The sequence below is a fragment of the Lynx rufus genome, unplaced genomic scaffold (genome assembly GCF_022079265.1).
Source record: "Lynx rufus isolate CCGP_SWC_20201006 ecotype Redwood Valley unplaced genomic scaffold, mLynRuf1.p SCAF_2, whole genome shotgun sequence".
NCBI classification, from domain to species: Eukaryota; Metazoa; Chordata; class Mammalia; order Carnivora; family Felidae; genus Lynx; species Lynx rufus.
In genome coordinates this window covers 171348078-171367093 of record NW_025814834.1, presented here as the reverse complement: position 1 = coordinate 171367093, position 19016 = coordinate 171348078, and the positions used below count along the sequence as shown (strand labels likewise).

General features: G+C 36.2%; 1 protein-coding gene across 1 annotated transcript in view; it reads right to left on the bottom strand.

Annotated features, from left to right (window-relative positions):
- DOCK7 (dedicator of cytokinesis 7) overlaps nt 1-19016 on the bottom strand; it is a 225709-nt gene that overhangs the window by 12480 nt on the left and 194213 nt on the right. Inside the window, exons 41-46 of the mRNA XM_047085104.1 lie at nt 16454-16585; nt 6586-6720; nt 4499-4588; nt 4147-4383; nt 3658-3801; nt 2419-2525 (exon numbers count right to left, since the gene is read on the bottom strand). Coding sequence (XP_046941060.1) covers nt 2419-2525; nt 3658-3801; nt 4147-4383; nt 4499-4588; nt 6586-6720; nt 16454-16585 — 845 coding nt within the window. The remainder of the gene's footprint in view (nt 1-2418; nt 2526-3657; nt 3802-4146; nt 4384-4498; nt 4589-6585; nt 6721-16453; nt 16586-19016) is intronic.

Here is a 19016-nt window from a genome sequence, read left to right as displayed (position 1 = left end):
TTTGATGAAATAAAGTAACCATTAGAAAGTTTTAACTTTAACTGAAAAACAAAAAATTCTATGTATGTTGTAAGTGAATTTTTATAAATATATATATATATATGCATACTGATATAAAAAATTAAAGGTAACACAAAAGGTAGCATGACTTTAATAAAATAATAAATAATAAAAAAGTCTATAATTTTCTTGATAAGATTTATATTTTATAGTTTGTTTGGTGTTTCTGCCTTTTTGTCATTTAAAATGAAGAAAACCTTCTCTACAGTTGGTAACACTTAAGGAGACCTGCGCACTACAAAAGTTCATTACCTTATCATCAATATGCACAGAGGAGGATATATATGAATGTAATCATGTAAAAATTCCAAATAACGGCAAGAAAAGCCATATCTGTCTATAATTAAATGTGTATGACCTAAAGAAGTACGTATTGTTCCAAGACCATCTGGCTGACAGATAGCAGGGTGTTTTTGGTTGTTATTTGAAACTTTCCTAATAATAAAACTAATGCCAGCTATTAGTCAATTTTACAGGTATAAAGCAGATTTCCTTCTTTCACTACCACAGTTCATTTACTTCATATACTTGGAGCTGTTTCCTGCTGCTTCCTAAAATCAAACCTAGAAGGGGTCTAGGCCACTAATCAGATTATGGAATCTCAGACTTCCAGTGAAGCTTTTTGAAGTCTTTTAAAAGATATTCACCATGTTCAGGCAGGAGAGACTGATAGGAATTCATGATAGCTATTGCAATGAGAACATGGGAAATTCCGTCTTAAAATACTTGATTATGTTAGCATTCCTCATAATTTTCTGATGAGAAAACTGATATAAAATTATCTCTACCCCTGATAAAGCTGTTCAATGAATGATTTGATAAGAGAAAGCACAACAGGGAGTCAAAGACTGGGTTCTGATGCTACTTTATTAGGTGATAGTCATTTACTTAATGGTACACTAGGCTCTTACAATCTAATCCCAGTCCACTTACCCAGTATTCGACTGCCTCTCTTCACAGATTTTATGGTTCCAGCTTCATTAAACTATTCACCTTTCTCTGAAGAGACTCTGAACTTTGCTCATGCTGGTTTTTCTTTTTTTCTCTTCTATTTAGTATACGCTTTCTCCCTGTATCTGTCTGAAAACTAATATTCTTCCTTCCAAGGTCCACATCAAATGTCGACTCCTGTGTGCAATCTTCCCTGGCATGACCATGTAAAATTAATCATTCTCTCTATTTTGCTTTCAGTGTTAGTAAAGCAGGAACCAGTATCAAGTTGATAAATGACTGTTTTTCCTACTGTTTCAAAATTTAATATTTACTAAACACCTATTTATTATGTGCCAAATATTATTTGTGCAGAAAAGAGTTAACTGTAGGCCGGAGACTGCTATCCTTCGAAGGCCTGTTTGCAAGGATGGCGCTTGGTTAGTGTCTTGGAATTTGGACTTTGGGAGGTAATCATTCCCAGAAGATAAGAGCGGCTCAATGTGCCTAAACTATTTACACAAACATTATGGCTTATGCTGAATACCTGCTTTCATTCTGTGAGTCTGGAATTCTGGTAGATACCAGGGAGAAGGTGTCTATGTGACCAGCCCCCAGCAACAGTCTTGGCACTGAGTCTCTACTGAGCTTCCTGGGTAGACAACATTTCACACATGCTATCCCAGCTCAGTGCTGGAGGCGTCAGGAGCTCCTGTGCAAATCCCCTAAGAGAGCATTGTGGAGCCTACAGCTGGATTCCCCAAGACTTCACTGTGCTTTCCCTTTGAAGGTTTTACTTTGTCCCTTCTCACAGCAACAAATCATAGCCATGACTACATCTATATGCTGAGTCCTGTCAGTCCTCCTAGCAAATCGTTAAAACTGGGGGTGGTCTTGGGGACCCCGACACACCCATATATTATTTCACTTAACTTGCACAAGCAGATATTATTATCCTTACTTTATATACTAGAAAATAAAAGATGATAGAGATTAAGTGACCTGGAATAGGACACACGATTACAAAGACAAGATCTGAGCATAAATTTTTTGCTTCCAAGTTTGTTGCTTCTGTGTTTCCTGAGTGAAGGGAAACCAAAACTTTCCCATTGAAGGTTCACCATAAATAATGACTCTCAGGTTAAATAGTTAAATGGTCTATAACAGTTTCAAGTTAAAAAAAAAATTGAGTCTGGGCTCTTCTAATCTTTAAAATAAAAAATATGGCATTACAGAGTATTGGATACGTAGGGAGGGGATACGTAGAGGCCCGGAAGGAACAGGAAGGAACGCACAAACTGTTTCTCACTGTGAGATGCTTTCCTAGATTCTCTCTTTTGAATAGTCCCTTCCCTTAAGGACCTTATACCATTCTGTGGTTTGGACATTCTCAAATGTGAGGATCTTTATGTAGGAAGTCTTGAGTACCTTTTAGTAAAATCTTTGAAGCACAGTCGTAGTTTATTATGATGTCTGAAGAGTTTTGGATCACTGGGTATTTCAGATAGAAAAACCTGGGCAACTTCCAAAGGCCCCTGTAAAATAAGAACATAAAACAAGTGTGTTTTGGTCTTCTCTAAAATCAGAGGTAGAATTTACCCAAATGATTTTTTCTTAGCAATGAGATGGTTCCACTTAAGCTTAATGCATGTACATCTATGCCTATATTAAAACTTCTCACAGATAGATTCTGGCAATTGATTTTCAGCTTCTCTTAATGCCAAATCTTATATTTTTAAGTACTGCAATTAAATTAGTGCATTTTTCAAAGAAAACAGGAGTTCAAGGACTGACTATCGTATTCATAGAAGCATTGTGCTTTGTACTTTTTATATTCCATAATTTATCCTGGATGCAGTCAGCTGTTGGAGATGACCTTTTGTGACTGTTCTACCTTTTGGAAGTAAAACCCCCAAATCATGTATGTTTTTAGGGGTAAAAGTGTTAAAATATTTACTTCAGTATTGAAGTAAATCGGTATCGATAGGGCAGTATCAGTATTGACAGGGCACTTTTTGGTTAAAATATAAGATACATAATATGAAATCTTACTTGAAGCCTTTCTGGATTTTACCTTACCCTGGAATATTCCCTAATCATCAGCAAGAGAAGCTGAATGAACCCATCACAAGGAGATAATGGGGATGGCTTCTAATCTGCATATGACAAAACAACAATAATACGTACATAGTTATTAAAACTTTCAAAGCGAATCCACATTATTTATTTCCTGCTCATGACTCACTGTGAAGGAGATGTGGAGAAGAAACACCAGGGAGTACTAAGGGGGCAGGCATTCGCATGTATGTATGTAGCTCTGAAAATGAGGCCTTTTTAGATCACGTTCATTTAGTACAAGATTTTAAAGGAAAGGCCATTTTAAGTGAATCAATTCCTTCTTAATAGAATGTTTGAGAACAGATGGGTAGACAAATACAGGCAGTACAGGAGGAGGCATGAAAACCTTAGTGACAGATCATACTAAAAAGATTTTTGTTTTTCAGTCTATCTTCATTTATCCTTTGTGACTTCTGCAAACCACTTCTAACACAAATCTTTTTCTGCCTGATCTGACACCTACCTGTGATCTCTGTGAAATGTAATCATGACATCATTCCCAATTCCATTTATGACGGAATTTACAGAGTACTAGCAAAAAGCACTAACCTGATTCACTGTTGTGCCTACAGACCCCTGGAGCACCATCTGAAGCATTTTGGGGTCCGCTGGATCCTGATGTGTTGCAAATGCCAACTCCTGAGTCTTTTTCTGCATATCTTCAATAGCAACTTCAATTGGGGTTAAGATGATCTGGATGAAATAACATTAGGTCAGTGTCCTGACTGAAAACTATTTAATGAGCTTTATATATAATCAATTTTTTAAAAAGTGGAGACTAAGTATAAATTATTGTCCAATAACATAATTCCAAACTTTGGATGCCTTAAAAAAAAAAAAAAAAAGCCAACCTTTTAAAGCATAAACCAAGGGTAAACTAGGGACCAAGAAAAGAAGCTGAAATTAATGACTCAAAAATGGGTAAACTTCTAGTACGTTTACACATGAGGGGCAGTACATAATGCTACATCCACACTGTTCTCACATGGCTCCAATGTATTGGTTTCTTTAATCCTAGTTCCCTGTTTGGGGACTTACCTCCTCCTTGTGAGTGACATTGACCCTTGTTTTAATATAAGGAAAGGCATGAGAAGTGGTCAGAATGGTCTTCCGTTTGAATTGTTCATGAAGTTCCCCATGGGCACGGCCATCTAAAGTGAAGGGCGTACAGTACATGAAACGGCGAAGATTATAATTTTTGTCAAAATAGGTGATTCTGTCCTTCATCTCATATGTGTCAAAGTATGGCTCCACATAGGTAATCTGAATGTATGCCTAGGAAAGAAAAAAAGCCCTTCATTTTCTCACTGTTAAGTCATCATTTAGTCCTTCTCCCTCAAAACCAGTCTCAGAGATATACGTATGTACATTCTGGTCTAATTAACCATACCTTGTTAGGATCTAATTTACACTTGTCTACAGGATTAGAGTCCTTGATTACTTCAACCACATCCTCTCCAAATCTTTCTCCATAAAATCCCTACAATAAAGAAAAAGAAACCTTTTACATGAAGTTAACATTAGAGAGTAGAGAAAGCCTCTCAGGGAGACTTCTGACCAAAATGAGGCTAAGTTCTTGTACAACCATCCGAATAATTACAAAATAATTATTTAGGTTCACAAAAATTATATTTAGCCTATTAATCTGATTTTATTCCCATCACTCACTTTAACACAAAATAAAATAACAATTTTCTCCAATAAAAATACTGGATTCCATAAGAGGTCCTCAAGAAAAACAAAAAGGGAACAGAAAGCAGAAACAAAAGAAACTCAGTATCTTTGATGTATAGAATCTTACTATTGAGTTTGATGTGGCCTGACTTCTTACAGATATGGGTCAATGAACCAGCATTCATTTTATGAATGATTTAATATTCCAGAATCTTCAAATAAAGGCATTGATCTGTTGAAAGTTTTATACTGGTTTAGATTTTGAAAAGTCAGCCCAGTCAAGAATGTAGTAACTTTGCCATTTAACACTGAGTAGCAGCATGGGCAATGGATGGAGATATTCAATAGGAAAAATTAAATCTGAATCTTCAAAGGAGAACCCCTGCTCTTCCCTCAAAGATAAGTTTTATGATTGAGTAAATTTGGAAGACACCATGTCAGCATTTCCCAAGACTTATTTAGCTCTTAAAAAATAAAAAGTCACACTTTAAGCCAATTTATGGAAGGTGAACACAAGCATGTAACAGTCAAGAAATTAACATCAGCTGAGAATAAAAACAAGCCCCAGAACATCGCTTCTCCAACTATTATGTGAATAGAAATAACCCAGGGATCTTGTTAAAAATGATGAATTTTTTTCTTTTGTTCCAAGTTTTTATTTCAATTCTCATTAGTTAACATATAGGGTAATATTGGTTTCAGGAGTAGAATTCAGTGATTCATCACTTACATATAATACCTGGTGCTTAACACAAGTGCCCCCCCCCCCCCTTTTTTAATGTTTTATTATTTACTTTAGAGAGATAGAGCACAAGTTGGGGAGGAGCAGAGAGAGAGAGGGAGACACAAAATCTGAAGCAGACTGCAGGTTCTGAGCTGTCGGCACAGAGCTCGATGTGGGGCTCGAACTCATAAACCGCGAGATCATGGCCTGACCTGAAGTCGGATGGCTCAACCTACTGAGCCACCCAAGCGCCCCACAAGTGCCCTACCATCACCCATCCACTCTAAGTTTGTTCTCTACAGTTAATGTCTCTTATGGTTTGCCTCCCCCCACCTCTCTTTCCCCCCCCCTTCCCCTATCTTCATCTTTTTTGTTTCTTAAATTCCACATATGAATGAGTTCAGAAGGTCTGGGGTAGGGTCTGAGATTCTACATTTCAAACAATCTCCTAGATGATGCCGGTGCTTTCTAGTCCTGGACTGCCTTTTGAGTAAAAAGAATAAAGAAAGGTTGGAAAGAGTAACTACAGCAGAGAAGATTGGTAAACCTCTTAATATGAAAATTTATCATCTTGGTGAAAATGAACAAGGAGTGAAAAAGAAGGTTAAGGGGTTCTAAGAAGTGTTTTCAGGGTGTGATTTCAGGCTTTTAAGTCCTAAAGGAATCTCCCTGGGAATCAGGCCAAAGAGATAATGCACTTGGGTCAGAAATTTCTTGAGGTTCTAATTCCAATTCTATTATTAGTTGCTACGTAACTGCTTATGTCTTTTTCTACAAAGTGCAGATAATACTATACACATTTCTCTGTAAATCACAGTAATTCTGAAGGGTGTAGGGCCTTCTAAGACAGATGTGAAAATAGAGCCTCAAAAAGAAGCAGTTAATATTATTTTACTGTTGCCATAAAAGATTTGAAGGATTAGAAAGCATATTACTGTACCTATCAAAAAATCTTTATTCTGTAAAGGAGTAGTTTGGCATGATCTGGCTTATTAAATGATTAGATCTGGATCTGACAGTCTATTCATCATAGAAAATACAAATTAAAGATGGCATTTATAAACTACTGCAGCATTCACCTCCAATCTGTGAGAGATCTCCGCAAGTTTGGTTATTGCAGGCTCCTTGTAGACAAATTCCTGTTCATCCAAATCCCCGAACTTGGTTCCATAAAAACCAACACGAAAATAGGTGCCAAACATCCGCTTACCATCCTAGGTGTAGGAAAACAAAGAAACCTTAATACAAAGTTTTTTTGTTTTTTACATTATGTTTAGATTGCTACTACGGTATAAAATTCTCAAAAACTGCAAAAATATTTAATTTAAAATTACAATATTTTATTTCTCAAATGAAGTTAAAACGAAGTAAATAATCTTTCTTTTTCATTTTTTCTAACAAATAACGTTATGCAATTAGGACTTTTATCAAGTGACTCACATATGGTATAGGTTTTTCACAGTTTGTACCAAGTGACCACCTCAAATTGGTCTGTGTTTTTAAGTCCCTACGCAACTGAGATAAATTATTTTCCTTACTGTAAGAAAAGATGCTTGGGATACCATGAACTGTGTCTTAATTATTCTGAAATTACAGCATACTAAATGAAGTTAAATTTAAAAATAACACTGATATTTTTAGTTAGCATTTACCTTTATATATAATCCCTTTACAAATGTAATAAATGAGATCATGAAAGTTAAAAGCCGGGTATATAGCACCTGGCACAGAGGAGACAGTAAATGTCAAGACCATCAGGAAGCCCTGACATAAAAAATTTACAATGGGGAATCCCTCTGCCAATAAAAATATTTATACGTGGAAGAGTAACTAAAAATGGAATACAAAGGGGAAAAATTCATGAATGAAAGATAAAAAGAGAAAAATTTGACATGAGTTGGTTATTCTAAAGTCCCCAAACCACCTACTGCATGCATTAACCACACATTCAAGTACACTAAGATCATCTGAACTCTTACACAGTGCATTTGAAAACAAATTCCTTCAATAAAGATAAAATATTTGGAAGCTTTCTATGCAGTCTTTACAGTTTATTTACAACGATATTTCAGAAGGATTTTATGGTAGTGCCTATATACAGAGCCACACATAAGTATTCAGAAACCTCTGAATTCTCTTTAAGCCTAATCTGTCTTATACTTATTTTTCCTATATTGAGTTCTTACTGGAAGGCAAAAGGATATGTAAAATAAGTCACAAATTAAACAGAAAATTAAGCAAAACTCTGATCCTTAATACCAAAAAAAAAAAAAAAAAAAGTACAGTGACTAAAAATATCCCCACATTTTTACCCAGAAGAAATACAGTTTTGAAGAAAAAAAATGTCTTTGGCACTAAAGAAACTTGAGGCTTTTAATTTAAAGTTTCTTTTCAGGTGGTGCCTGGGTTGCTCTGTCAGTTGAGCATCCGATTCTTGTTTTTGGGTCAGGTCCTGATCCCAGAGTTGTGGGATCAAGCCTCACATCTCTCTCTCCCTCTGTCCCCCTCCCCCACTCTCTCTCTCTCTCTCTCTCTCCCGCAATAAAAATTTTAAAAATAAAATTTTTTTCAGTTATTTCAAAATTTAATAGGCATAAAAATTAAGCTCTATAGCAAATTAAATCTCTGCATACAAAAAGGTATTAAATTCTGATTAAAACCATCAATAAGTCAATAAAATAATATAACAGCAAATTTTGACATAAGGAATGAAGGCACTGCATGGAAAGTGAAAATGGCATTTGAGAAAATCAACGATTTGTGATAGGTTTCAAAAATGTCATACACATGTGTAGATATACATTACTACTTTTTAAAAACCACAAATACTAGGGGCGCCTGGGTGGCTCAGTCGGTTACACGTCCAACTTCGGCTCAGGTCATGATCTCGTTGTTCATGAGTTCGAGCCCCACATTGGGCTCTGTGCTGACAGCTCAGAGCTTGGAGCCTGCTTCAGATTCTGTGTCTCCCTCTCTCTCTGCCCCTGCCTAGCTTGCTGCCTCTCCCTCTCAAAAATAAGTAAACATTTAAAAAATTAATTAAATAAAGAAAAACCACAAATACTAACGTTTTCTTATTCTGGCTCTATTCCTCTCAGAGGTTTCCAACTTCAACCACTATTTCAAATTTTTAATATTGTGGCTTTTTAAATATGTGAAGACTGCTATTAGGCCTTGTTTCCCTTAGCTAAACTTTCCAGTTGTCAATCATCTTTATATGATAGAAATTACTATCCTGTTTACATTTTATCAGTTTTCAACGCCACCTTTCAACGTGTGGAATCCCAGAAATAGACACAATATTGCTGATGTGATCTGATCAGTGCAGGGATTAGTGGGCTGACTCCCTCCATATACACTTGAATTTTATTAATGCAGCTTGTAACTAGTTAGTAGGCTTAAACTTCTTATTTATTTTCTCATACTGACATTCAGATCAAGGAAAAAAAGTATTGAGTGCTGATAATGTGTTAGACACTATTCATATTCAGTAATATGAAAATAAAAATAAAAAGACTTGGCCTCTCGAGAAAGTAAAGGATATACTAAAATAATTACAGTAAAAATGGTCATGTGCTGTAATAAAAAGTGGTATTGAGAAAGGAAAGATTAATCCTGCTGGAGTCAGATCTCAAAAGAGGTGACACACAGGGTTCTACAACTCAAAAGAATGGCTAAGTGGATGTGGGAAGGAAGGAAAGAAGAGAGAGAAAGCAGAGAGAGAAAGAAAGAAAAGTCGTAGAAAGGCACAAAACAGAATGTTAGGGAAACCACTCATCCATTCACATATTTATTTAGTGCCTACTATATGTCAGCAAACTGTTCTAGATGTTTGTGAGAAATCAGTGAACAGAAGAGACAAAGAGTGTGGTCAGGGTGGGTCTCACCAAAAGGGGACATGTGAGCAAAGATGTGACGGAGGTGTGAGAGTGATTTATGTGGACCTGTGGGGAAAAGCATTCCAGGCAGAAGCCTACCCAGTATGTTTGAGGAACAGGAAGGTGGCTAATGCAGTTGAAGGGGAGTGTGCAAGAGGTAGAATGGAGTAGATCAGAGTTAACTCTAAGGAGTTACTGGAACTGAGAATGAATGTGTGTGCACTGGCATTGGAGAGGGAACAGCAGCAGAAGGAAGACTAAGAGTTTGAGGAAATTTAGCTTCAATTTACAAAGAGTTCCCTAGTGTAAAACCATTGACTCTACATGTTCATGAAAGCATAATTATACATATAGTTTCCTCCTCAGGAAAAACCTCACTTCATTTTATTTCCTCCTCAGTTCTGGACCACAGGATGACACTGGTTTTCCACTTTCCTATCGCCTTGCCTCTCTTTTTTCTAGCATTACTTTTCCTTACGGCCATGAATTCTTTCTGAGATTCCTATCATTTCCACACTCCAACTTAATTCTTCCTTGGCAGTTCTACTTATTGGTTCGACAATCTCATGGGATGAAACCATGTCCCAGACAAGGAAATCCATCTACTCATCTATCCATGTCTCTAATGGCTGAGATGTCTTATGACAAATGGATTTCAAATCTTTTCTACTTTTGTTATCTTTATTTAGCAAGAACATTCTATTGAGTTGGTTGTGTACTTCTATAATAATATCACTACTAAAACTTTTATCCTCACGCAACTGTTTTCTGCTACACTTTCTTCAAGGTAATTGATTTCCAGAAAAGCATACCACTATTTCATACAGTGGTAATTTCTGTCCCTCCTCGTCTACCAGATCTATTTCTCTTATAGAGCACAAACATTTTTTATCAGTTTATTTAGCCATAGATGTCAGCTTGGGAACATAACACCTCTTAGACTCCATTAGCCAAAATGTGTTAACATAAGTAGCGGTGATGATGATGATGATGATGATGATGATGTTATAGTAACAACAATAAAAATAATCTCTAATGTTTTTAAATGACTTACTATGTGCTATACACTGGCTATCCCCTTTACATCCATCATTGTTAATTCTTATCACAATTATGAGATAGGTATCATTTTTTCACTCTCATTTTATAGAGGAGGAAAAGTAATTTGCCCAAGGTCACACTGTTACTCAGTGTTGGAGCTGGGAGTTAAAGACCAATATATTTGACACCTTAAGTCCAAGTTCTTAATTAAGGTATAAAAATCCCAGGGGCGACTGGGTGGCTCAGTTGACTGGGCGTCTGACTTCGGCTCAGGTCATGATCTCACCATTCGCGGGTCCAAGCCCCATGTTGGGCTCTGTGCTGATAGCTCAGAGCCTGGAGCCTGCTTTAGATTCTGTGTCTCCTCTCTCTCCACCCCTCCTCTGCTTGCACTTACCTCCCTCTCTCAAAAATAAATAAAAACATTAAAAAAATAAGCTATAAAAATCCCTATGCCCTATATACTGATACACAAACACTAGGACATCAGTATGATCTCTAAGCCATCTTCCACTTCTCTTATGTTTTCCTTGGTAATTTTTGACAATTTCCTTGAGTAAGCCTTTTGAGAATTACTGGATACCTCCCATCCTATGGTTTGTCTTTCTCTATGTTACAACACTGTCCTCTACCATAGTTGTTTTTGCATGCTTGCATTTCCTTCCTTCCATACTCTAATATGATAACCAGGTTGGTGATTCACCTACTGAACATATTCTAAGATATATCCTACTACAATTCTTATCAGAAGTTCAGTTTTTACCATTACATGGCCAGTCCGGGAAAAAGAAATCACATCTAATATCATCTACACAGTACATGTTTGCTGTCCATATCTTTCTTTTTCTCCTGAAGAGTAGAATAAGGGCAGAACACAATCAGCAGTACAGCACTGTCAGGTGCTCAGTCATGGGTCTGTACCAATTATCAGGGAGTCACTAACTACCCAAAAGGCATCTCCTCCTGAAGATAAGATTCTTCCTACCTATTATGTTTTCCTTAACTTTCTTAATATCTGACTTAACATTCCAGAGGTAAAGACTATGCTCTTGGAATTTTCTTCATTCCCTTCTTTCAGAGACTACCCCCACCTCCATTATATTGCAGTTTCCAATTCTGCTCTACCTTTACTTGCTTAGATAAGTTAATTTATCTCACTTAGCTTTAGCATGGCATAAAGCATATAAAAATTCAACAGAAACCACTGCACCAGAACTATAGCCAATATTTCTGAGCATATAAAAACCTAACACTGCCTCATATTCATGTCTATCCAGCCAAATGACAAGAGGTAAGACATAGCCCTTTTCCGTGCTTCAATCTCAAAAGTTAGGGTGCCCCACTTTTCTTTAGTGGTCCAGCAGGAAGAGTTTGGCTTCACAAAGCTAATAAGCCCACCTTCTCTAGCCTTTCTGGAGAATATAAGATATACCTACTAGGGTGGTGATATTCCCTTTAAAGAAAAATGTTATCTTTTAAGAAAAAAAATTGAGGGGTGCCTGGGTGGCTCAGTAGGTTAAGTGTCCGACCTCAGCTTAGGTCATGATCTAATGGTTCATGGGTTCATTCGAGCCCCACGTTGGGCTCTGTTTTGACAGCTCAGAGCCTGAAGCCTGCTTCAGGTTCTGTGTCTGCCTCTCTCTCTGCCCCTCCCCCGCTCATGCTCTGTGTCTCTCTCAAAAATAAATAAACATTAAAAAATTAAAAAGAAAAAAATTGAGAAAAGTGTCATATGACTATAACCAATGTTTGGGGATTGATTATTCTGAAAAATTCAAACTTGCATTAATCTACTTCTGAAATTGATCACTGTTGCACATATGGATAAATACATCTTTTAGAAATGAAACACACACACAAAATATGAAATCAGTATAAGAATTTCCATATAGAAATTCAGTATTTCTTTTTCTAAAAATATTTTTAAAATGTAGTCATAAGAAAGAAATGATTAAAAAACATTTTATTGGGGCGCCTGGGTGGCTCAGTCGGTTAAGCGTCCGACTTCAGCTCAGGTCACGATCTCACGGTCCGTGAGTTCGAGCCCCGCGTCAGTCTCTGGGTTGATGATGGCCCAGAGCCTGGAGCCTGCTTCCGATTCTGTGTTTCCCTCTCTCTCTGACCCTCCCCCGTTCATGCTCTGCCTCTCTCTGTCTCAAAAATAAATAAACGTTAAAAAAAAAATTAAAAAAAAAAAACATTTTATTTCCTATTATTTTAAGAAAAATAAATGGGCTTGGGAAAAAGTGAATACTACGTAGCCATTAAGGTACTGAAACTGCCAGAGCAGATAACAGCCACCATGATTTATGAAGAGTTCATGATTTGTTATTTTGCATGATTAAACACTTTACCAAACTGTTAAGTGTCAAGTTTTAGAGTTCTCTTTTACACACAGACACACGCACACGCGCGAGCACACACACATACACACACACATCCCTCAAAAGCTTTGCCAACTCAAATAATTTGTACCAAATCAAACAGCATAATGAAAAATGAAACACACTAATATATAAGCCTAGGTAGTGGGCTATAAGTCAGGTAGTGAGTTACCAATTCAAAGAGCCTTTCTACAATGTATAAGTCATCCTTACTGGATATTAAACCAGTTAGAGTTCTTTGAGAATACTAGGATATTAGCTAGGAAACATAGCTTTCAGAAAAAAATGAAATCACTGAAGTTTTCCCAGAGTCAAAAAGAAAAATATTCACAAGATAGGAACTTACCACAATAGACAATAGTAAAAGTAGGGAGTAGGGTCAGCAACCAGGGGCAAGAGAGAAGAGAAAACAGAAAGCATTTTAATTAGGGAAATTTCAAAACAAATAAGCAGCAAATGGTAGCAAACACATTTTTAAAATGCAAGCATCCATTTAAGTTTTACAAGGGAAAAAGCAAAAAACAAACGTGCAACAATTTTAGAAGCTACAAAGCTAAAAGTCCAGTGAAAGGCAGTGACAAGAATATAAACAAACAAAAAAAAGTCTGTGTGACTTTTACCATGCAATCAACATGATGACAGAATGGTATTAATGTCATAACCAGTGAAAATTATACCTTTCAGGGGTCGATTTAGCATCAAGCAGACTAGTAATAAACTGCTCAGAGGTTTCAATGTGTCTTTTCTCATGCCTACTTTTCAGCTAATTTCATTTCATGTTAGGAAATCCCTAAGGAACTGTACCACTCACAGATTAACCATGGCAAGTCTCTTTCTAGATCTCTTCACTGAGCCACAAAAAATGAGGAATTATATATTAGATATTAATAAGATCATATGCATTTAATCTGGAGAATTAAGGTAGATGTACAAGTACTGGCTTCATCTGAAGAAAAGCAAAAGGTGGGGACTAACTCAGAAATGAAAGAAACATAGCAGTAACGTTTATTCTCAAGGTTTTCTATTTGGGTCCCCAAATAAGGACTGTAGTACAAAACCAGAGAAAGCCTACGCTGTTGAACCAACATAAATCTGACCTCAAAGTGAGAGGCAAAGCAGACAACTGTACAAATATACCTAGCTTAAAATAAACCTGATTAATACCTTGCTTTACCTCGTCAACATAAAGTAGGGCACAGTTTATAGAATTCTTTCCTTCCCAGAAAGATTTAAAACAACAGCAATAAATTCTTCCTGGCTTTTTTTCAGGTAAAATCTGATTCACATAGAACTTTTCACAAGCCTACCTACTACATAAAAGGAAGCATATGTAGTCTTCATTAAACACGAATTATCAAACTGTCAGTACAGGAGGTCAAAGTAAATTTCATGTTCTCTCAGTCTCTTTATCCCTTCTGCCAACAAAATTTAAATGACAAAGTGAATTTCCTTCCTCAGTATTGCTTCTACTCAAGGTGAAGTGACTCCAGATCAAATCAACACATTATTTCATCAATTCTAAGACGCACGTTTTTTGGGGCCCACATTTTAATATCTCTGTAGTTAGCACTCATCTTTCCACTGATGGCTGTTGTGCTTTAATATGTTTTTTTCTTCTTTCTTAAAGGCATATAAAATAATGGTATGTCTTACAATTGATGGCGTCTTTGATCAGATGAAATATGGTATTTTTTAGTTACACCTCTGAGCAATAACACATAAATCGACCTCTGTAAAATGAGGTGAAACAGTATGGTTAAAAAAAGAAATCTGTGTGTAAATGTTGATGAAAGAAAATGCTTCAAAGGATAAAAACAAACTAAAGTGATGACAAAGTGGCTCATTTACCAAAGAATCTCATTAGTGTAACATAGGAATTTCCATGCACTGCCTGCAACCTCTTAATAAATTGCTTAAAATAACTTAACAGTATTTTAACAAAATTTCTTTGGTTAATGAATTCAGTTGATAGCAGATAGCAACAGAATGCCCACAGCTAGCACATGTGGGCAAAGCATTGGCATAAGAAATCTGATCAAATCAATCTATTAGTGTCTTTAACTAACTAAAACATTACCTACCTCCCAGCCAGTACTCTGTATAATAAAAAGTAAAAAAGGGCAAGTCATAAAAAAAACTGTTTCAAAAGAACAAAAAAAGGCCAAAAGGAACTTCAGCAGTGTAAGGTACCATATATCGTAAATTCTTCTCCGCGAATAGAAGACAGCAGGATATTTTAAACACCATATTCTTTCACTTGAGATCTGTGATAATTTTATAAACTGCTTGTTCAAACCCTAGTAGTTAGAATTTCATCTTTTAAAAACTCTAATAAGGGAAAGTACACATTTTGGTGAAAAAGAGACAGCTGCTTGTTTCATGAATGTGTCTGAATTAGATCTCTAACTACAGGGAGTTGCGCTTTGCTGAACTACCCAGGGTAAACTGGAACAGAAATCACAATTTTGCTCAGATGCTTATGATACAAATGTATGAAAATTTCTTGCAAACTACCAGCTCCAGGTGTTCCAGACCTGCCGTGTAATTTGCACTTTACAGCTCTAGAAGCTGGGATGAGGCTCCTTTGACAGTATATGTACAACTGACTATAAAAAGACCCACCTGTTACCATTATGAATCCTAATAAATCTCCTGCAACTTCAATGTTTTAGTAGTGATAATAAAATAGTGGCTTAACAGTGTAGCAGCCCTGTTTTAAGACGATTAACGTTTTTCAGATTCTATCAATTCATCTAGAATAGCTTAGTTCATGGCAAGAAAGAGGTCAAGCTGACAGAGGGTACAGCAGGACTAGTAATGAATACAAAAGTAGATATCAATACTCCCCTTCCTTCTTAGATGATGGTAGTAGCAGATAACAGCACAGGTAGCCCAGAGAAGGGAATGGAAAAATGGGGAAGGAGGAGGCTCAATAAGATATTTCAGAGTATTTTAACAGAGCCCAGATTTTAGTTTCATTTTTTGTTAATCAATTGCTAATAGTTGACTTCATTTTTTAAACCAAGCTTATGCTCATTTTAATTTTGGTGATAATATGTGGATTCCATGAACTATAAACAAGTACTAAAATCATACTATTATAATCGAATAAACATAAGATAACCGTTTTATTCATTATTTTCACTAAATGCTATTTTCATGTTAGAAATATATTAAAGGATGATTGAATGGAACATCTAGGAAAAACAGTTACCGTTGAGTTGAAAACATTAACAATATTAGTTTATTAGACTTTAATATCATTTAATAAAAAACTACCTTACATATAAAAATTTTTGGCAGCAAAAGAAATCCATGTAAAAATCATATTTATAATTTTAACCCATACTGTGAAACAAAAAGAACTCATGATTTAAAAAAAATTTGCTAACTACTAATTAGTTTTTAAAAGTGAAGAAAAAAACTGTGTAGAAAATTTAGGATGATCATTATCTACTCTAAGTAAATTCATTTTTTGTTAATGAGGCTGCTCTGGCCATGAACCATCATTTTGACATTGTTCATTTATAATCTGATTAAAATGGTCATTTCATTGGATCTAGTTTGACATCAGTACAAAGCAACACTAATGCTTTTAGACAGTTTTCTCCATTTACACTGAAGCTAGAAATTGCAGTCATTACCTGATGAACAATTTTGCTGAATGCTTCTTGAAGTTTACCATGAATTGTGGATAGTTTCTTTGCATCCCGATTAGCTTCATGAATAGGAATAAGTACTTTGTAAACCTCGTTTACTGCTTCATACATGCCAGCCTATAAAAATAATGTTATATGTTTTCTGTTACATTGATATGAAATAATTACAATTTATGAATTCACAATATTTCTACTAAGGCAATACCAATGACACTTTCCCAAAAGGACATAAAATTAACACTACTTTAATTTTATTAACTCTTAATAAAAGAATTTTGCACAACGTATTGATTCCTCCAGACGGATGGATGGATGGATGGATGGATGGATGGATGGATGGTGTGTGTGTGTGTGTGTGTGTGTGTGTGTATTTAACATATGTTAAGTTTAAATTTCTGTTTAAGTTAAATTGAATATTTTGCTATCTACCCAGTAATTACTTCACTAGTGTGTATGTGTCGGTACTTACACAGGCATATAAACTATTGCAGAATTCTGAGCAGTGGAATAAAAGAAATCTAATTATTAATTATCACACTGGTCACAGATATCAGATAACTTGTGGCCTCCTGGCAAACTAAAATTATTTACATTTCTAAAATATTAAATTGGCACAGGAAATCTTACTGGAAATATCTGATGGGAAAATATCAGTTATCTTTCACAAAATGTAAGAAGGTTCTAAGCTACCAGATTTTATTCCACTAGGGGGCAGTTAGCCAGTGGCTGGCCAAGGGTTGCTCTGCCTATAATCAAAGTGATGGACAAAATGTGTTTGTACTGCTATTCTGTTTTCTTGTCCTTAATAATGAATTGGTGGCTGTAGTGAAGGAAGAAAGAGATGTTTTCCAAGAGCCACTGAATTCGTATTACCACACAAATTAGCAAACATATTTTCCCAAGGAAATAAACATACGGTTCTGATATTTTCCAGTAAAAGTTCACAGGAATTTATGCAATCATATAACTATAATAGTGAAATAAATACAGTGTAACTAAAATGCCCCAGTAATTATTATAATTAAGATTAAACGGATTCACTGAAAAACAGTGAATTTCATAATTATATGCCATTACAAAAGAACTTCTGTAATACAGGCCACTGCACTACTGTGAATTATTAAAATTACACACATACACACAAACACAGAGTGTGTATTTATTAAAATATTCCATTAATAGCAAAAAAACATTTTTTCCATGCTAGTTCAGATCACATAAAATGAAACTCAAGGAGCAGGGATCCAGGGGAGCAATCAGAACAGTTGAGGGCCTCACACAGGAAATTTTATTTTTCAGACAGGAAATTTTAAAATGGTCAATCACCTAACATTCTTAGAGTCTCTGAATAATTATATTTATGTAAACTCATTCTAAACATCAATAATGATGAATAGGATGATAATGGCAAACAGTAATACTTATTTGGAGCCAGACATTGTGATAAGCAGTTTACATATATTAACTCATTTAATCCTAACAACACTCCTACGTGATAGGTACTATTCTTAGATGCATTTAAATAGATGAGAAAAATGAATCATTGATAGGTTGAGTAATTTGTGCCTGAAGTGATTTAACTACTAAGGTCGCAGAGGCAGGATTTGAAGTCTGGTTGTATGCCTTCTAAATTGATGCCTTTAACCAATACATTGCAAGCTAGGGTTAAGGCCAGGAGAATAACCAATTTCCAATAGCAGTACAATGGTGAAGAAGGGCAGCATTGCATATTACGTTAAGTTTCCCTCTTCCCCCAACATGAACTTCAAGACTCCTTATCTGTGGTGCTAGGACACTAAATACTCAGCAGAAATGTCAGAAAAGTCCTGGGGCGCCTGGGTGGCTCAGTCAGTTAAGCATCTGACTCTTGATTTGGGCTCAGGTCATGATCTCACAGTTCGTGAGGTCAAGCCCCACACTGGGCTCTGCGCTGACAGTGCAGGGCCTGCTTGGGATTCTCTCTCTCTCTCCCTCTCTCTGCCCTTTCCCATTTGCACTCCCCCTCTCTCTCTTCTCTCAAATAAATGTTAAAAAAAATTTTTTTTAATGAAAGAAAGTAAGCAGGGATTTGGCTAACTATCTTTCCCTTCTTTAATAATCATCCCATCTAAGGGGTGCCTGGGTGGCTCAGTCGGTTAAGCGTCTGACTTCAGCTCAGGTCACAATCTGTGGTTTGAGTCTAGCCCCACATCAGGCTCTGTGCTAACAGCTCAGAGCCTGGAGACTCCTTCAGATTCTGTGTTTCCCCCTCTCTCTGCCCCTCCATGCTCATGCTCTCTGTCTCTCAATAATAAATAAATGTTAAAAAATGATTTGATTAACAAAACTGCTTCAATTCTTCACATAAAGATAGGGAGGGACAAGGACTGGGGTTACATAGCATGGGACATTAGGTCAGGCAAGGGAACTAGGAGATAGTTCATAAAGTTCCTGATAAGTAAGCTCCAGGACTCTAACATCTACCTAATAGGGGTCCCTATGCAACCCATGAGATGAGTGGCTATAATTTTCCTGAGCACCAGGGCAACATCTGACATACTAAAAAGAA